This window comes from Chionomys nivalis, chromosome 15, assembly GCF_950005125.1.
Source record: "Chionomys nivalis chromosome 15, mChiNiv1.1, whole genome shotgun sequence".
In the NCBI taxonomy this organism is placed as follows: Eukaryota; Metazoa; Chordata; class Mammalia; order Rodentia; family Cricetidae; genus Chionomys; species Chionomys nivalis.
Window position 1 is genome coordinate 49,714,373 of NC_080100.1, and position 19,902 is coordinate 49,734,274.

The 19,902-nt window shown below is 43.1% G+C and overlaps 1 protein-coding gene across 3 annotated transcripts in view; it reads left to right on the top strand.

Annotated features, from left to right (window-relative positions):
• Iqgap2 (IQ motif containing GTPase activating protein 2) overlaps positions 1-19,902 on the top strand; it is a 293,513-nt gene that overhangs the window by 174,457 nt on the left and 99,154 nt on the right. For all 3 annotated transcript variants that reach the window (XM_057789481.1, XM_057789483.1, XM_057789482.1), the window contains 4 exons: positions 1,229-1,407; positions 3,621-3,708; positions 10,536-10,699; positions 15,641-15,801. In XM_057789481.1, coding sequence (XP_057645464.1) covers positions 1,229-1,407; positions 3,621-3,708; positions 10,536-10,699; positions 15,641-15,801 — 592 coding nt within the window. The remainder of the gene's footprint in view (positions 1-1,228; positions 1,408-3,620; positions 3,709-10,535; positions 10,700-15,640; positions 15,802-19,902) is intronic.

Sequence of the window (19,902 nt, forward strand, 5' to 3'; positions counted from 1 at the left end):
ACCAGCTGCAACCAGATGAAGTGAATATAAATAACTTCATGATTTTATTGTCTTCGTAACAACATCAGTCTAGAGCCGGACCATTTAACCCTTTCCTCATCTTATCACCTCCCAGTTCAAGACAATCACATCTCTTAATAAGCAACATCCTCTTAGATCTGCAGTTGGGCTCAAAGGACTCCAGCCTCAGCACCAATTCCTTTGCAGACTGAACCTTTGGGGGCAGAATAAGCTTCGTCTGCCCATGCAGGCCCTCTGCTTCCTGTCTAATGCTGCTTTCCCTGGCAGAGAATCCATGCCCTTCTTGTCCTGCATCACCTTATGAGACTGGTGAAGGACACATTTCTTGTAGACAGTGCAGCAGGTTCTAGGAATGCTCACCTTATTTGCAAAAGCACTGTCAACACTGAGAACCCTGACATTTTTGTCCTTAGTATTGTAATTATTTGAAAGTGTTTGCACATAGCCAAGTTAATTGCTTTTGGGTTTTAAACTTGCGTCTGTGTGGTGAGAATGTAGAGATTTCAAAAATATTTTTTATTTCACAAAGCATAGTTCTGCATGCTGTACCTTTGGACTTCAGTGGTTAGGGTAGATACTGCTATAACTCTTTTGATGTTACAAGCTAAATCTGACATCTCTTAGAACCACCCACTTGTTTAAGGCTGTGTTGTCATGAGCAGGAAGCAAGGGCTTACTCTGTGCTCTAGTGGATGGCATAGCCCCTGGTTCATCTCAGTGTCTGAATAACTAGATAGGGAGTACCACACAGACACTGTGACCAAGACCAGTGATGCGTGAGCTTGCAGAGATTGCATGATTTGTCCAACATCTCTTTTTTTATTGTGCTGGATATGTGTATGCAGATATGCATGTATGCATGAGTGCATTACATGTGTAAGGCAATTTATTCCTCAGGAGCTGTTGACCTTGTTTTTAGAGGCAGAGTCTTTCACTGGGACCTAAGGCTAGAAAATGTGGCTGGGGTAGCCAGCTAGTTAACTCCAGATATTCACCTGTGTCCACCTCCCCAGTATTGGGATTCCAAGCGTATATCACCATGCCTGGCTTCTTAAATAAATGCTGGGACTCAACAAAGCACTTACTAACTGAGCTGTCTCCCAACACCTGAGGTTTCTTTTCCTTACTGGGAGTTAAATAAGACAGTAAAACTGCTTGAGTTTATTATATCAATGTTGTTGATGTCTCCTTTCTCTTTACTTTTTAGTACATGCTGCAGTCATAGCCATTAATGAGGCTATTGAAAAAGGAGTGGCCGATCAGACCATTATAACACTAAGAAACCCAAATGCAGTTTTAACCTTCGTGGATGACAACCTCTCACAGGAGTATCAGAAGGAACTCTGGGAATCCAAAAAGAAAAAAGAGGAAAATGCAAAGCTGAAGGTACTTAGTTAAAGTCTCAGGACCCGGGTGCTGCTGGATGTGGTAATGATGATTGACATGAAAGGCGTGAATATTGACCTCAGTGATTTGTCAATCAACTGCTGTGGTCTCTCGATTTGGTTGAGATGGAAGGGTTGGTTAGATGACCCTAAATTACATCATGTAATTAGGACTGAATGTCAAGTTATGAACTTACTGTTTTACCCACGTGGCGTAGAAACAGTGGCTTCAGAACATCCTAGTTCAATATCATCTTCAGGCTCCATGCCAACTATGAAAATTGTGTATCTATGTACAGACATTAATAATTCAACAAGGAAATGTTTAAAGAGGACGTTTCTCATACTTCTCCCATTTTCCCAATACTAAGCCCATTTTGTTTGAAAGCATCCTCTTCTCCTAATGAGAAAACCTATTCCTGGCCCTAACTCTAAACCCACCTACTTCTTGGATAGTCTTTGTGGACAACTTCATCTACATTGAAACTTCTACTCAACATCAACCTTTCTCTCATTAACTTCTGAGCTCCAATGCTTTATTTGATGTCTTTTTCACGGTGGCTTTCGGCGGCTCCCATCTCAGCGGTCCATCTACCCTGAGAGGCTCTGCTCACCTGACTTGTTTAAGTCTTGGCTGAAACAGTTTTCAATGCTGATCTCTTGGAGTCTCTTCCTTCTCCCTCTTTCTCTTGGGAGTCTTTCCAGCCTTGCACTGATCTTTTTCTGTTCCTTCTATGTTGAGTCATACACGTGTTGAGGAAATCAGCTAGTAACTCCAAGATGCACCTCCCATGCCATCCTCTAAGCCGCCCCTCCCACGCCATCCTCTAAGCTGCCCCTCCCACACCATCCTCTCAGCTGCCCCTCCCACGTCATCCTCTAAGCTGCCCCTCCCACGCCATCCTCTAAGCTGCCCCTCCCACGTCATCCTCTAAGATGCCCCTCCCACGCCATCCTCTAAGCTGCCCCTCCCATGTCATCCTCTAAGCTGCCCCTCCCACGTCATCCTCTAAGATGCCCCTCCCATGTCATCCTCTAAGATGCCCCTCCCACACCATCCTCTAAGCTCCTCCTCCCACGTCATTCTCTCCATTCCTACAGATTTTGCGTCCTGTGCTCCTAAGACATCTCCCTGACAACAGCAGAGGAAGAGTCATTCCCACTTGTCTCTGTCACGCTTGTTCCCTGTTCTGCCTCCATGGTGTGAGGTGACTGCCATCTTGTCTAGAATTCTTTATGTCCCATCTCTCCTGCACCTTACTGGATTCTGCTGCCTTTTCCTGCCAACTTGAATTCATTCTCTGCCTCCCAGTCCCACACACTGGCCTGCAGGGTTTCCACAGGACTCCTACAGACCCTTCCTCCTGGGTCTCCCTGGTTTCCTGTTGTCTCTCACCTGACCCCTCTCAGAACGTGAGATGATGGGATTAGTGTTTAATTCAAATCTGTCCTGGTTCTCTTTTTCCTACTTACAGTAAGTACAGGGCCAGGTGTGACGCTGCACACCTTTGGGTCCAAGACTTAGAAGGCAGAGACAGGCTGATCTCTGGACAGCCTGGACAACAAATTGAGTTTCAGGCCAGATAGAGCTACACAGTGAGACCCTGTCTCAAAACAAACAAACTAAGTTAAGTACAAGTGTTCAGCTTGGTCTTTGGGGTCCTTCACAATGCAGACCATCTTTTGTCTACCATAACAAACAGCTTGTGCCTTCTTTTTTTTATTTATTTATTTTTTTTACTGAACAGTGCTGCCTATGGCCCATTGTTCATCCTGGACTTCATGATTACTGTGTTCCTCCTCTGGGCTTTCCTCAGTTGCTACCCTGGTTTAGATTTTTCTTCCCAGTTGAGTTTGACTGTCACCTCACCTGTGCGTATTCATTATTTGTGGCTTTTTAGTTTTTTAGATGAACTCAAAGGAAATTTCAAACACTTCACTGTTTTGCTCTGTAAAAGTTGCCACATTGACTGATCCCTTCTGATAGTTTCCCGTTAGAAACATCGCCTTGTTCACAGTGCCAGGGCCTGCTGTTCGTCTGTGTCGTTCTTGCTGGGCATGCCTCCCCAGAGCCCTGCACCAGGCGGGTATCCCACAGATGCCCATGTTGATTACAAACGAAAAGCAGCAAGCTCCCTTTGTCATTTGTTTGAGTAACATGTTTTGGAAACATTGAACCGAAGCTGGGGGATCAGTGAAGACTTTGTTTTGCAGAACAGCTGTATTTCAGAGGAGGAGAGAGACGCGTATGAGGAGCTGCTGACACAGGCAGAAATCCAGAGCAACATCAATGCAGTCAATAGTAAGTGATGGGTGACGTGCTGGAAATGGGTATTTCTATAAGGTGTGAACTTTCTATGCCAGAATCGCTGCAGAACCCTCCACTCGTAACTTGCAAAGCTGCCTTAATGGGGAATCTATCAATGCTGCTCGTCATTGCGATGCCACATCTGACGACCCCCTTCACTGATATCATCCCTGAGCCACACACAGCTTGTTACAGTGTTCGGAAACTGGTTCTATCCTGCTCTGATGTGTGTCATTTTGGCTCTGTCCCTTGTAGGACTGACACTGTTATTTAGCAAAAGATTACAGCTTAATGGTCATGGGTCCTTGCTCTTGATTGTGTGATGGCGTTCTGCTGAAATTGGAAAGGGTATTATATTACGGGCACTTCTGCTTTTTACTCATTCACAGGTTTTGGTTTATAGTTCCAAGATTTTTTTTTTAACAGCTTCCATGACCTTTTATTGCAACTGAATGAGACTATGGGCAGGCAAAATGGAGTTACATGACAGCAAGTCTGGTTCTGTGCTTCTGAGCCTGTGTGGGGTCACATAGTTCAGTTCCTCTCCACACCCTGTTTGGCTGAGTGACTGGGTTCTAGTTTCCCTTCTGGTCTATGGTAAAGCACTTTGACCAAATGTAGCTTGGTAGGGGGGATTTATTTATTTATTTGACTCACACAGGTCATAGCCGCTCACTGAGGGGAGTCAAAGCCCCAATCCAGCAGGAACTAGAAGCAGAGCCATGGGGAAGTTCTGCTTGCTAACTGTACTGCAAGCTTGTACTCAGGAAGCTTAGTTCGCTTTCTTATACAGGACCCCTGGCCCAAGGAAGGGTGCTGCCTACAGTGGGCTGGGTCTTATAGATCAATAACAATGAAGACAGTCCCCCATCGACATGCTCAAAGTCCAGTCTGACCTGCGCATTCCCTCAGTTGAGAGCCCTTTCTCAGGTGACCCTAGGCTGTTTCAAGTTGATAGTTAAAGCTAACTAGAACAGACTGTAAAACACAAAAAAGTTAGGTAGTTAAAAAGAAACAAATGTGAACCCATCAATCATTAGACTTTTCCTCCATCTAATAAAAGTTATTTTTACTTGAACATCAGAATAGGCTGTAAGGAATTCACTTTGGTATTTGTTCTCTCTACATTACTCTACATAGCCCATATTTTCCCCAAACTCTTAATACATGAAAGACCACTGGACCCATTTAATAGGTCACGTGAACTTCTGCTAAATATAAAATTGGAGTTTCCACCAAACACATCATTCCTAAAGCTACCCTCCATGTCACTGCCTAGATGCGCTGGGAACGTTTCTAGTTGCTTTGAACACTTAAAGAAATACATACCTGCAGGTGTGGCTGAGATCTGTTGTAGACTAGTCCTGCAAGGACCAAGGATGCCAGGCAGATTAATTCATGTCAGAGTTTGACAGCTAACATCTGAGCGCCAGAAGTCATGAGAGCTCACTGCTGATATGTGTACATCAACTCCTTACGATTTCAGGGTGCATCTTCGTGCTCTGCTATGCCTTGATACCTTGAACATGTGGGTAATGATATACAAAGCCTAAAGCCTAGTTTCAGTATTTGCTTTCTGCTGTTTGTGAAGGTTGAGACTTCCAATATCCTTGACTGAACTTGACAATTACAGGAAGAAATTAATATCGCCAATGAGACAACATCTGAACTCCTAAAGCTTCAAGAGGAAATGATCCTGTGGCCTTTGAAATGCTTCTACCGAAGACAGCTTTCTTCCTTTGTGTGTTTAATAAAATTCTCTGTAAATAAATGCTTGGATACCCAATGACCTAATAGAGACAATAAATAGAAAACAAACTGAGGGAATTCTGGAAACAGAAAATAAGGAAAAACAATCAGGAACCACAAGTGCAAGCATAAGCAGCAGAATACAGGAGATGGAAGAGAGAATCTCAAGCGCTGAAGATGCTATAGAGGAAATAGACTCATCAGTCAAAGAAAACATTAAATCTAACGAAAGTTTAACACAAAATATCCAGGAAATATGGGACACCATGAAAAGACAAAACATAAGAATAATAGGGATAGAAGGAGAAGTCCAACTCAAAAGCACAGAAAATATATTCAACAGAACCATAGAAGAAAACTTTCCCAACCTAAAGAAGGATATGCCTGTGAAGATACAAGAAGCTTACAGAACATCAAACAGACTGACCCAAACAATAAGTCCCTTAACCACATAATATTCAAAACACTAAACATACAGAATAAAGAAAGAATATTAAGAGCTGCACAAGAAAAATGCCAAGTAACATATAAAGGTAGAACTATCAGAATTATACCTGACTTCTCAATGGAAACAATGAAAGCCAGAAGGTCCTGGTCAAGTGTTATGCAGACAATAAGAGACCATGGATGCCAGCACAGACTACTATACCCAGAAAAATTTTTAATCACCATAGATGAAGAAAACAAGATATTCCATGACAGAACCAGATTTACCAAAACCTAGCCATACACCAGGCCCTACACAAAGTACTAAAAGGAAAACTCCAACCCAAGGAAGTTAGCTACATCCATAAAAAAAATGCAATAGATGATCTCACAGCAGCAAATCCCAAAGAAGGGAAAAACACACACAATAATAACATCACCACCAACAAAAAATAAAATAACAAATTAACAATCACTGGACATTAATATACCATAATATAAATGTGTTCAACTAGCCTATAAATAGACAGACACAGGCTAACAGGTTGGATATGAAAACAGAATCCATCCATCCTGCTGCATTTAAAAAACACACCTCAACCTCAAAGACAGACTTCATCTCAGAGTAAAGGGTTAAAAAAAAATTTTCCAATCAATTGGACCTAAGAAACGAGTAGGTGTAGCTATCCTAATACCTAACAAAATAGACTTCAAACTAAATATCAAAAGAGACAAAGAAGGACATTTATTATTAGTCACAGGAAAAAATCTATCAAAAGGAATCTCAATACTGAACATCTATACCCCAAATACAATGGTGCCCTCGTGTGTAAAAGAAACACTACTAAAGCGTAAATCACAAATTAAACCCCAAACATTAATAGTGGTAGACTTCAACACCCCACTCTCACACTGGACAGGTCTGTCAGACAGAAAATTAACAGAGAAATAAAGGAACAGATGTTATGACTCAAATGGACTTAACAGACATCTATAGAACATTCCATCCAAACATAAAAGAATATACCTTCTTCTCAGCACCTTTTGGAACCTTCTCAAAAATTTCCCACATACTAAATAACAAAGCAAACCTCAGCAGATACAAAGAAATTGGAATAACCACATATTATAGGGTTGCCGTGACTTAAAATTAGAAAATTCAACAGTAATACTAATCTCAGAAAGCCCACAAACACATGGAAATTAAACAATGCTCACATGAATCACCAATGGGTCAAGGAAGAAATAAAGGAAGAAATTAAAGACTTCTTAAAATTCAATGAAAATGATCACACAACATACCCAAATTTATGGGACACAATGAAAGCAGAGTTATGAGGAAAGTTCATAGCACTAAATGCCTACATAAAAAAAAAAGCTGAAAAATTCCCACACTAGTGAGTTAACACCTGAAAATGCTAGAACAAAAAAAAAAAAAAAAAAGCAAATTCGCCCAGGAAGACTAGACGGCCAGAAATAATTAAATTGAGAGCTGAAATCAGCAAAATAGAAACAAAGAAAACAATACAAGCAATCAATGAGATAAAGAGTTGGTTCTTCAAGAAAATCAACAAACAAACCTTTTTCCAAACTCACCAAAAGGAAGAGGGAGAATATTCAAAATAACAACAGACACAGAGGAAACCCAGAGAATCATTAGGTCATACTTCGAAAACCTGCACTCCACAAAATTGGAAAACTTAAAGGAAATGGACAACTTTCTGGATAAATATCTCTTACAAAACTTAAATCAAGACCAGATAAGCAAATTAAATAGACCTATAACTGCTAAAGAAATAGAAACAGTCATCAAATGTCTCCCAACCAAACAAAGCCCAGGACCAGATGATTTCAGTGCAGAATTATACAAGATTTTCAAAGAACTAATACCAATACTCCTCAAATTGTTCCACACAATAGAAACAGAAGAAACATTGCCAGACTTTTTATGAGGCTAAATTATCCTGATACCCAAACCACGGAAAGACATTACTAAGAAAGAGAATTACAGACCAATCTCACTCATGACCATTGATGCAAAAATACTCAATAAAATACTGGCAAACCGAATCCAAGAACTCATCCACCATGATCAAGTCAGCTTCATCCCAGAGAAGCAGGGAGGGTTCAACATATAAAATCTGTCAATGTAATCCACCATATAAACAAACTGAAAAAAACCACATGGTCATCTCATTAGATACAAAAAAAGCCTTTGACAAAACATCATATTGAGTGAGGTAACCCATACCTAGAAAGACAAATAAAATATGTGCTCACTTGTAAGTAGCTTTTAAACATAAAGCAAAGAAAAATCAGCCTACAATTCACAATCCCAGAGAACCTAGACAACAAAGAGAACCCTAAAAGAGACATACATGGATCTAATCTACATGGGAAGTAGAAAAAGACAAGATCTCCTGAGAGAAATGAAAGAATGGGGATCATGGGAGAGAGCAATAGGGGAGGAGGAGGTAGAGAGGGGAGCAGAGAAAAATATATAGCTCAATAAAAACAATTTAAAAACTGAAAAAAAATCTGCCAGAAAATAATAGGAATATTGACAAGCTCATCCCCATCCTAGAGGGTTATTGTATTAATACCAAGGCATTTGCATTCAAGTAGTCAGTTACTGGCATTGGCAGCAGCTTTGGTGGTTATGTCCGTGGTCTCTCCTCAAAAACTTCATATATTTGGACTGCAGTCATTTTCTTCAGGGTTTGTCATGTGGCCTCTAAGGTATACTCACTCTATCAACTTTCAGACGAGGTATTTTGCTAAATGCAGAATGCAAAAAAGAAGCAACTTCATGGGGAGGGGAGCAGAAAAGTAGGGTTTTTTATAATTTAAATTTGATCTTATGCATATGAATTTTTTCTGCATTCATATGTGTGTGCACTACATGGCATGTCTAGTGTCCAGAACTCAGAAGACAGTGACTCCCCGGAGCTGGAGTTATGGGTGGTTGTTAGCTTCCATATGATTGCCAAAACCAAACCCTGGTCCTCTGGAACATCAGGAAAGACTCTTAACCACTGAGCTATCTCTCTAGCCCCAAGAAAAGATAGTTTCAAAGGGAACTTTAAGGACATGATTTTCTGGAATATATTTATAAAAATACTTACCAGCCAGCCATACAAACCTACATAAAAAGTTCTCCGAGGGAAGAAAATTTCTGCAGTTGAAGTCCCAGGTAACCCTAGATCCAGGCAGAAGGCTTTGGAATGCTAACAAACAGGACACATCACAATCATTTGTCTTCCTTTTTGGAATCCTTTCCTTTATCAAGTGAGTTCAAAGGATAAAAAAGAAATGCTTGGGCTCTATGGATCGTCTATGCTAAGTGTACTTTTGAGGGGGGTGGTGACCTGAAGGGTTCCTTTATTCATGCCTCCTGCTCTTGAGTGACATTTCTCAGTAGAAAGTTCAGGGAAGCTCCTTGGGAGATATATCGTCATCCTTCAAAAGGGGTTAGATTAATTTTAGCTATCGTGTGACCACTGCGTTAGGCAGAGAGACGAGTGCATGTCTGTTTTTCCTGGTACCCAGATGCCTTCCTCAGAAGGCAAATCTTGCAGGCTCTGTCTGGTTTTCTCTTGATGGGGACAGCTCATCTTTCCTTCCCCTTGTTGGACCAGCAGTTAGGCTACTGTGTTGTGTTCTGAAAACTTTGTTGACTTCATCATTCCAAGCACCCTTCTTTTAGTCACTAAAGCTCTTTGTAGCCTGAACGTTATAGCTGATGGAGAGATTAGGCATTTAGGGTTGTTTCAGAGAGTACAATGGCAGGGTACCAAGTTCTGCTTTGGGCTTCCATGATCCACTGGGAGAATATAGGATCTGGACAGGGCTTGCTCCTGGTCTTCATTTGACTTAAAGATTTGCTTAGTAAGGCAGTACTAACCCACAAGGAACTGCTAAGAATAAACATAGAGAACACTATGTTCCAACTTTACCTACAAATGAGATTCACAGGATGGGAAATCCTCAGGATACAGGTAGTTTGAAGGCATCATAGGTGAGGTGGGAAAAGAGCCAGTCCTGAAAGAGAAGCTTTTGGGCTCCAAAGAGATGGCCCAGTGGGTAAAGAGCTTGCCGTGCAAGCGTAAAAGCATGAGTTCAAATCCCCTGGGCCCATATATAAAAGCTGGATGAAGCAGTGTACGTCTGCAACCTCACCAGTCCTACAGTGAGGTCACAGATCTCCTGAGGCTCTTGGGCCAGCTAACCAGGCGTGCACAGCAGCTAACAACAAAAGAGGTGCTGCCTCGAACGTGGTGGAAAGTGAAGACTGGCATCTGAGGTTGTCCTCTGAGTCCCACAGGTGCTCACACACTAGCACACATGCACACGACATGTGTATCATACGCACACAAAAGAAAGGCTTTTGTGAGGGTTCTTGCTAACAGGAGCTGTCCAGAACTGAAGGTCCATTGGTGCTATAGTTCTTTGGAGAGCTAGCTGCAGGCATTTGAGGGACTAGAAACACTGAGCTGACATCACAAGCTTTTTCCACTCCACCTGTGGCGTTTTAGAATTTGTGGAAAGCAATGGCTTCCGTTAGAAGCTTGGAAAGGAGGGCGTGCTGGGCAGGCCAAGGCACACATTCTCACCTAGTATGCACTCCTACTTCCCCCACCCCTCAGGGCTGGCTGCCGTGGACCACATCAATGCCGTCCTTCGGGAAGGAGACCCTGAGAACACATTGCTTGCACTGAAGAAACCAGAAGCCCAGCTGCCAGCCGTGTATCCCTTTGCTGCCGTTATGTACCAGAATGAACTCTTCAACCTCCAGAAACAGAACACCTCGGTGAGGCATGGCTGTGTACGCGTTCATAAGGCACCCCAGGGAGAAGGATGGCCGCTGAGATGAGGGGAAGGCAGGGTGAGGGGTGCAGAGTCTCTGGGTAGTAATAGCCTGCAGCCCTAGCCTCAGTGGCCCACTGATGCCAGCCCCAGAGTTCATTTTCCCTTTAACCCTTGCTTTCAGTCTAGGGGAAAGTACTAAGGGCATAGTTAGGAAATCCAGGAGTCGTGTACACAATACACAGAAGAACAGCTGTTGCTGTTGTCTCTCTGTGTGTGTTTATAAGAAGTTTGGGCTGGAAAGATAGCTCAGAACTCATTCTGCTATTGTGGGGACCCAAGGTCTGTTCTAAGCACCCACGTCAGGCAGCTTACAGTTACCAGGAATTTTAGCTTCGGGGAGACCCAATGCCGCTGGCCTCCAAGGGAAGGGCCCTTGTACACACTATTTACATACACACCCACACACAGATCCACACAAACACGTAAGTAAAGAATGTTGAATAATTTTAACTTTATTGAAATATGCTTTAAATCAGCATTTCTAGAAATCTGCAACTGAAAACATTAGCAGCCTGGCTTAGGTTGTTGTAAATTTATAATCCTCAATATGCTAAACTATTTAATAGTCATTTTCATTTAACGTATATGTCTTAGTTAGGGTTTCTATTGCTGTGAAGAGACACCATGACTCTTATAAAGGAAAAACATTTAATTGGGGTGGCTCACATTTTCAGGTGGCAGGACATGGTGGCATGCAGGCAGACATGGTGCTAGCTCTATCTTGATCAGACAGTAACACGAAGTGGACTGACTCACTGAGCATGGTTTGAGCATATATGAGACCTCAAAGGCCACCTCCTCAGTGACACACTTCCTCCAATAAGATCACACCTACTCTAACAAGGCCACACCTCCTAATAGTGCCACTCCCTCTGGGAGCCATTTTCTGCCAAACCACCACATTATATAATAGAATGTTTGTTTGAAGTCTGTGAGCAGCGGAGAGGGGCGGAATGAAAACACTAGAAGCCGAGAATGTTATACAGAGAAGCGCTGGTGTTGCAGGTGTGAGGAGGTTGTTTAATATGGAGTCCTGTGGGGTGTTTACCAGGTGATCAAAGAGTATGAATTCAGAACACGTATCTCTCAGAATAATTTCTTCAAGGTTAGATGTTTGCCTGTCTTGTGTGAAGCCATGTTCAGTTCCCAGCATCACCTCTTGAAAAATAATTAAAAGTTAAATGTAAAAGTAATTTTTAAAACCCAAAATTCTGGACTGGAGAGATGGCTCAGCAGTGAAGAGCACCCGCTGCTCTTCCAGAGGACCCAGGTCCAATTCCCATCATTCACATGGTGGCTCACAGCCTTCTGTAACTCCACCCTAGGGCATCTGATGCCCTCTTCTGGCTTCCCCTGGCACTAAGCATGCATGTGGTACACAAACAAACGTGCAAGCCAAAAACCCATTACACATAAGAGAAATAAGTAAATTTTCTAATCTTTTTTTTTTTTGAGTCAGGATCTCAGCATACCACATAGGCTGTCCCTGCAATTAGCTATGTAGACCAAATTGGTCTTGAACTGACAGAAATTCTCCTGTCTCTGCTCCCCAGGTACTAGGAAAAGGAGTGGTCTCACCAGGCCCAACTTTAATAAATAAAGCTTTTTAAAAATTAAAATTTTAAGAAATGATAGAAGAATAATGATTGGATCTTAAAAATCAGAACGAATCATCTGTTGAAAGGAGGCCAAGAGTATGTATGAGTGGCCAGCTCACAGAACCATGAATGGCCAGCTCACAGAACTGTGAATGGTGAGCTTAGGAAAAGGAAAAAAGTTTGTAAATGATAACCAGTGTGTATGCATGCATGTGTGTGCATGTGTGTGTGTGTGTGTGTCTGTAATTAGATTGGTAGTTACTCAAAGAATTTGCCTGGATATAGGTATAAAAATGGAGCAGCTGGAACCTTTTGGGGCTCCGGTGTCGCGGCCCCCTCGTCCAGCAAGAAGGACGCAACACCGGAGCTCTTCTTGCTAAGCAGTTTATTCAGGACTTTATTCACAGTAATCTTTCTCCTTCTCTCTCTCCCCCTTTCTCTCTACCTCTCTCTCCCTGGGCAAACCTCTCCCAGCCCTTATATAGGCATGGGCCGCCAACCCCAGATTGCCAGGTGGGCACTGCCCGTAGGTCCACGCATATGCAAGCAGCTGACAATCATTGCGTGATAATAGTATAAGTCAGGCCTAGTTCATATTAGGAGTTGATTATCACAGAGAGCACTCGCTTTCGGGATCGCGGAGGGCAGAAGCCAGCACCATCAGGTGCGGCTCCACGCAGCTCTCTACACATTGCCATCAGGTGTAGCTCCACGCAGCTCTCTACACTCCGGTACGTGAAACTGTGCAGCCTTCATCTAGACCAATGTGTCTCAAAGGCTAACGATTCTGACCATTGTATTCTGGAAACTGAGCCTGAAGAATACGAATCAGGAAGCTTAGCCACGGAGATGTTTCTCCGTCTATTAGAGTGAGAAAAACAAATAGAATCTAACTGCCTGTTAATTATTATTAACAGAATATTAATCTGTGGTATTTTTTCTGTGCTAAGAATACTGTGCAACCAGCAAAAAAAAGAAGGTAGAAAAGATAATAAGGCCCTAGGAGGTAGCTTGGTGGGTACCGGTAGTTACCATTGAAGGCCTGAGTTTGATCCTGGGACACACACAGTAGAAGGAGAGAACCGTCTCTCACAGTTTGTTCTCTGACGGCAATGTACATATTCTGGTGTGTGTGCAGGCACACACACTAAATAAGTAAATGTAAAAAAAGTAATGAATAATGATCAGAACAAAAGGTTCACATTGAGTGAAACAAAACAGAATCCATAGACTGAAATGTATTGGATTATGGTATATATTATATAATTTTTAAAAGTCAGTTAAAATGAATAACACCTATGTAAAACTATGTGTGCATTAAATCAAATGAATATAAGCCCAGCAGTGGTGGCACAAGTCTTTAATCCCAGTACTCAGGAGACAGAGAGAGACGAACCTCTTGAGTTTGAGGCCAGCCAGAGTGGGTTCTATGACAGCCAGAACTACACGGAGAAACGCTGTCTCAAAAAACCAAAAATCAAATAATAAAGGAAAAACAAAGAACAACAAAACACACACGCATGCAGGCATGCATGCATGCACATATGCACACATACACACCCACATAATCCCAAGTGACTATAGCCTAAAAAGTTTGGGTTGTAGGATTTTTTAAGGGTGTGTGTGTGTGTGTGTGTGTGTGTGTGTGTGAGTGAGCATGTGAGCATGTATGTGTGTGTGCGCATGCAGACACACGCATACACCATCATGGAAGCCTAAGAGGTTGGACAGCCTGCAGCTGGCAGTTATGAGCTTCCAGGCATGGATTCTGGGAACTGAACTCTGGTTCTCTGGAAGAGAAAGAACTCTTAGCTGCTGAGCCATCCTCCAGCCCCTGGGTTGTAGGACCTGTTTATTTATTCTTACTTAACAAGACGCCTCCCCCTTCACACACATTTTCTACATAGAAATAATGACTTTGCAGTTCAGATTGTTTTCTTACATGGTCCCCTCTCACTTCTCTAGATTTGAGCTCAGACATTCACATCACAGCCTCGCTCAGCCTGGGATCAGAGCCTCCCATGCAGCAGCCCAGCCCTTTCTTCTCTGGTCCTTGCCCTTCTGTCGTAGCTGTTTGATATCTGTGAATAGTCCACTGGAAGAGGTAGAGGAGGCGCTTAAGCAGGGTTCCGTCGGGCTGCTGTGATCTTGTAGTCAGTCTTACACCTTCTTCGTCTGGAAAACTTATAGTTAATGTGTGTCATTAAGATAAAGTACTATGTGTTTGCCACAGTTTCCAGTTTGCTATAAAAAATAACATGGTGCTTTATTACTCTGAAATTGGTTTGTTTTTAAAGTTTTCTGTGGTGACCCAGAAAGCTATAGTATGCATTTTAATATGATTATGACATTTTGCATACGTAATATTCTAAAATTAAAGATGTATAGCCACTTTTTTATTTTTTGATTTTTGTGATATGGTTTCTCTGTGTAGCTTTAGGGCCTGACCTGGAACTAGCTCTTGCAGACCAGGCTGGCCTCAAACTCACCGAGATCCACCTGCCTCTGCCTCCTGAGTGCTGGGATTAAAGGCGTGCACCACCACCACCTGGCTGTATATCCACTTTTTAAAGTAATTCTTTTTTCAATCTCTTCAATATAATGAAAGAACTATCCTCTTTTGAAATTGATTAAAATGATATAAAATGATCAAATGGAAGAAAATATCAAAAGGATGCTCTGACAACCAGTTTTTACATAATCCAAATAAAATAGATTCACAAATATGAAAATATAGAGGGTCTTTCTTGCTTAACAAAAAAAAAATTTACCTTAAATGACATCAAATATCCAGACCTTATAGTACATCTTAAAGTTTCTACCCAATTTATAAAACCAAAATTTGCTTTTCAGGGATAGAATCTACTTCCTTATCTTAAAAATTATATTTGTTTTTATAGGTTTGTAATGTTTAGATAAAACTCCACTTTCCTGGGCCCAAAACAGAGTCATTTGCTTTGCCGAGATCTTACCTGAACCTCTCTGCCAGTTTTGTCTAACCTGTGACTTAATTACCGGGTTCCATGGAGCCTGATAGGCAGCCAGCACTGCTCGAAGTAGAGATCAGCCGTGGGATACAGATATTTGTGACATTGTAACTGCAGGTTATATGTAACACAACCCCCAAAATAATAATCTAAAAGAACCTAGGAGTCATTTACCTGGATCTTCTGGAAGCCGGCAACGAGCAGGCGGGCATGCTCTTGGTCATATCCATCCTGTCCCGCAGCACATGTGTGCAGGGCGTGATTCTGGGAACTCACTTTGTCCTGTGCTGCCAACAGAACTCCTTGACCCATGAGGAGCTCCTGATTGCCGTGGAGATGTTGTCTGCTGTCGCTTTGCTAAACCAGGCCTTGGACAGCAATGACCCCGTGTCTGTGCAGAACCAGCTCCGAAGTCCCACCATCGGCTTCAACAATCTGGACGAGGCACACGTGAGCCGGTAAGGAGCACTTTCCAAACCTTCTTTCAGGAGGGGGAAAAGGGGTGCTTGGTAGATCTCCCAAATTAACAACTCGCTCAGTGGAGAAGCCCACACACCCTGCTTGCATTGCCTCAAGAGCTGCTCTACTCTGTGGTAAGAGGCCTTTATAGTCGTCCTTTGCTGGGGACAAAGTTATCATCTTGTGATAAGGACTGACTTCATCCTAAGCAGAGATTGCTTACTGGAGGAGCTGTTGAAAATATACCTCCCTCCAGGCCTCTTCAGGGGAGTTGGAAGTAGCTATCCACCTGAGGTTCCATTCCACTGATAAGGAAGCTTCTGGAGTCATGGACCCTAAGTGGGGCCCCAGACTCTCAACTCTTCTCACTGTTGAACCACAAGAGCCCATTAAGCACCATGGATTGTACCCTAGTTTGGGATATTTTTCGTTTCAAGTTCCTAGAAAACTGTGATTGCTAGTTCTACTTGACGCTGCAGTGGATCTAGAGAGAGAATGAAGGACCGAAATTAAAAGCTGAATCAGGGACTTTTCTTTTCTCTTTGCTACCAGGGCCTCACACAAAGGAGCACTCAATCCCCTAATTAGATTCAGCTAGGATGAAGAAAAAAAAAAAAGAAAAAAAAAAAAAAAAAAGTTGAGTGAATCCTGACTTTCTATGACCACCAGAGGGCGATGTCTACCCAGCTCTTGACAGTAACTTAGCCAGTGCCCCTAAACTGGCTCTAATCCACAGGGTGGCTGATTTTATGTCAAGCCCAGTTGCAAAGGAAGGGAAAGGGGGTTTAAGATTCTGAGTAAACAGTGTCAGGTCACTTGCCTTTGTCCAAAATTGCAAGAATTGGAGGGACAGCAGAGTTGCCTTTGTAGTCTTCCTGCTGAAATGTGTCATCCCATTCTACCTGAGTTAAACCCGACCGCATGACGTACTCTGCAGCGCTTATTTCCCGGGGAATTTTCTCCTCCCTCCCTTGCTCCTGCTAATGGTGTCGCTCTTCTCCAGGCCTAGAAGCGCCCATCTGATCTAGTTTTCTTCTTCCTTTAGCCAATACCCTCGTGCGTGAGGCAGCTGCTCGTGTCCACGTGCACTGTGCACAGCGGCCTTTGTCCACAGTACTCGGCAAAGGGTTCCTCTCCAGGGGTCGCTGTCACTTAGCTGTTGTGTCTCTCTCTCTGCAGTAGCATCCACAGTGAAGCACCCCGCCTCTTTCCTCTCTCCATCCATCCAGCCATCAGTCTTCTCTAACCAACCCTTGACCCCACTTGACACGAACATCTATGCTCCTCGGCAAAGGTTAGAATCTAACAGCGACTCCTGGCAAACTAATTGTCCAACATACCAGGCCACTGCCCCCTACATGACAGTCTTTGTCTTTCCAATCCAGTTATCCATTCTGTTGATCAAAATTGCTTCCCTATGTACAAATACCACTTAGGGAAAATGGGCCCACTCCGTTTGAGAACCACATGGCCTGCATGATTCAAGTTCATGATATAATAATAACTTAGAAGAACAGAGGTAAGCCTGGCATAGTGGCATATGCCTGTGATTCCAACATTGAGGACCTAGAGGCAGGAAATTGAGTTCGGAATCTTCCTTGACTATATAGCAAGTTTATTGCCAGCCTGGGCTACATGACGCTATCTCAATATGAAAAAACAAAATAAACAAGCAACAAAAAGTACATGTTTATGTTTGTGCATGGTTGAGTTTCTGATCTCTGATTGAGTGACATGGTTTTGGACCTCTCTGGGCACTGTCTACTTCAGGCAAGCTGTCTCCAGCCACACTGGACCTGCTGGCCTGTCTGTCTCTGTATGTGCCCCTTTCACCGCCAGGAGCTTGGCACCTCCATCGAGCACAGTATCAGCACATTGCCTGCTACGGAGGATGCGCTCATGAATTACTTGATGCTTCTTACCCTAGCCAGGCTGCTCCTTCTGGGAGCAGGTGGCTAAGAGCTACATAAGCTTTGAAACCAGAGTTATTTGTTTGGCCTCCTTCAACCAGATCTTTTCCTCGTCATCTGTAAAGACAAACATAAAGGAAACAAAACCACCAATCCTCTCTCCACAGTTACAGAAACGCTTTGAGGATTCAGGGCTGAGGCCGGTGCTCGTCCAAGGAAGGTACACCACCAACTGGTCCCTTCCATTTCTCCTTTGACACCAGCCACCAATTGGTCCCTTCCATTTCTCCTTTGACACCAGCCAATCTGTTCGTGGAAGCTACCTCTCATCCCTCCTAATTTTGCTATCTCAGTGCCTTCATCCTAAAGATCGGTTCTCATTGGAAGGGCCTGTGGCGTTCTGTTGGCTTCTCTCTAAAGCTTTTTCCTTTGGTTCATTGGTGTGCGTTTCTCAAGGGATCATGGGTGCCGGTGGGTTTGTCTGTGCCCCTCCTGGAGGATTCCCACCTGACTCCTATAGAGCCATCACTTGGATTTTTATTAAGTCTACACAATGCCCAGAAGGACTTTGTACTTTCTTTAAGAATGGTCTCCATCCCTAAGAAAAGCTAACCAGTACAAATGGCCATGGGTCCCTGCTATTAGTGCCGTGAGTGCTATTTGTTACACATTAGAAACTTTTTCCTGACACGGTAAGACAAAAATCTCAAGCATGATCCTTAGCCAGTGTCAGGCCTGCATTTGGTTGGCCTCAGTTGGAGGCCATCATGGGTCATCATCCCTTCCTGTTTTGGAGAAGGTTGTTTTTAAGCTACAATCTCTAGCAGTCACCTCACCCTGAAGCATGAAGAACTCTGAGGAAATAGGTCGCTTGCAGGGAGACACATTTAGGCTCTCATGGTACTCCTTTTAACACCCCCGCTAGCATATGCCGAGGCGATAGGTGAACCAGGTGCCTAAAGGACGTCCTTTACTTTCCTCACAAAAAAAGATGGAACAGCGCGAACCTCTTGAGTTCCTTACTCTTGGCCACCTAGTTCACACTGCTGTATGCTTTTCAGGGGTAAAATTGACTTTTATAAAAGCAAGAGTTTCATGATAGCATATCAAGATGGGTAAATTTTCCCCTCAAATTTCCCTCAGTTTCAAAAAAAAATCATAATGGTTGGGCAGAGTCAACCAGAGGTTGCACCCAGTGAGGAGGGTCAGAGGTGAGAAATGAGGTCTCGGTACCTGGCAGCGAGAGGACACAAAGATTCTGAGTAACTTCCATGAAGCCCCTGGAGAAATGGACAGGTGACAAGGGAATCTAGACCATTCTAGCTCAGCTCCTGAACTGCATTGCCAAAAAAGCTTATCATGAAGATCTGAGCAGTCCTGCAAGGTTTTTGGAAGTGTGTTCTCATGAAATTTGAACTCTTGGTGGGCATATTAGGTGTGACAATACACGCTGCTACCCTCAGCTACTCAGGAGCTTCTGGTAAGAGGATTAGAAGTCACAGACCTACCTGGCTTACATACCAAGTTCAAAGCCAAAAAACACCTGCCAGGCGGTGGTGGCATACACCTTTAATCCTAGCATTTGGGAGGTAGAGGCAGGTAGATCTCTGTGAGTTCAAGGCCATCCTGTTCTACAGAGCGAGTTCCAGGACAGGCTCCAAAGTTACACAGAGAAACCCTGACTTTGTAAAACCAAAACAGAAAGGAAGGAAGGAAGGAAGGAAGGAAGGAAGGAAGGAAGGAAGGAAGGAAGGAAGGAAGGAAGGAAAGAAGGAAGGAAAGAAGGAAGGAAAGAAGGAAGGAAAGAAGAAAAGAAAAAGAAAAAAGCAGAAAAAAGCATCAAGAGCAGGGTATTTACCACTCTAAAGGTGGTAGGACCTAGGAAATGGAGTCTATAAATGTGATGGCCTGAAGTCTCATGCAATAGCCAAGTGTATTCAGAGCATCAGATACTTTATACTCTGAGGGTTAAGAGAGGTTCAGGACAGGCTCCATAGCTACTGGGAAACATCACTGTCTTGAAAAGCCAAGGGAAAAAAAAGAAAAGAAAAAAGAGATGTCACCTAAGTAAAGTTCTTGTGAGTTGTATATCTTCACAAAGACAGGACACACATGGCAACAGCTTGTTTCTCCGTGGAGGCATATAAATAAATAACAATAGCCAGTTGTAATGAATGAAGAAAACCCACT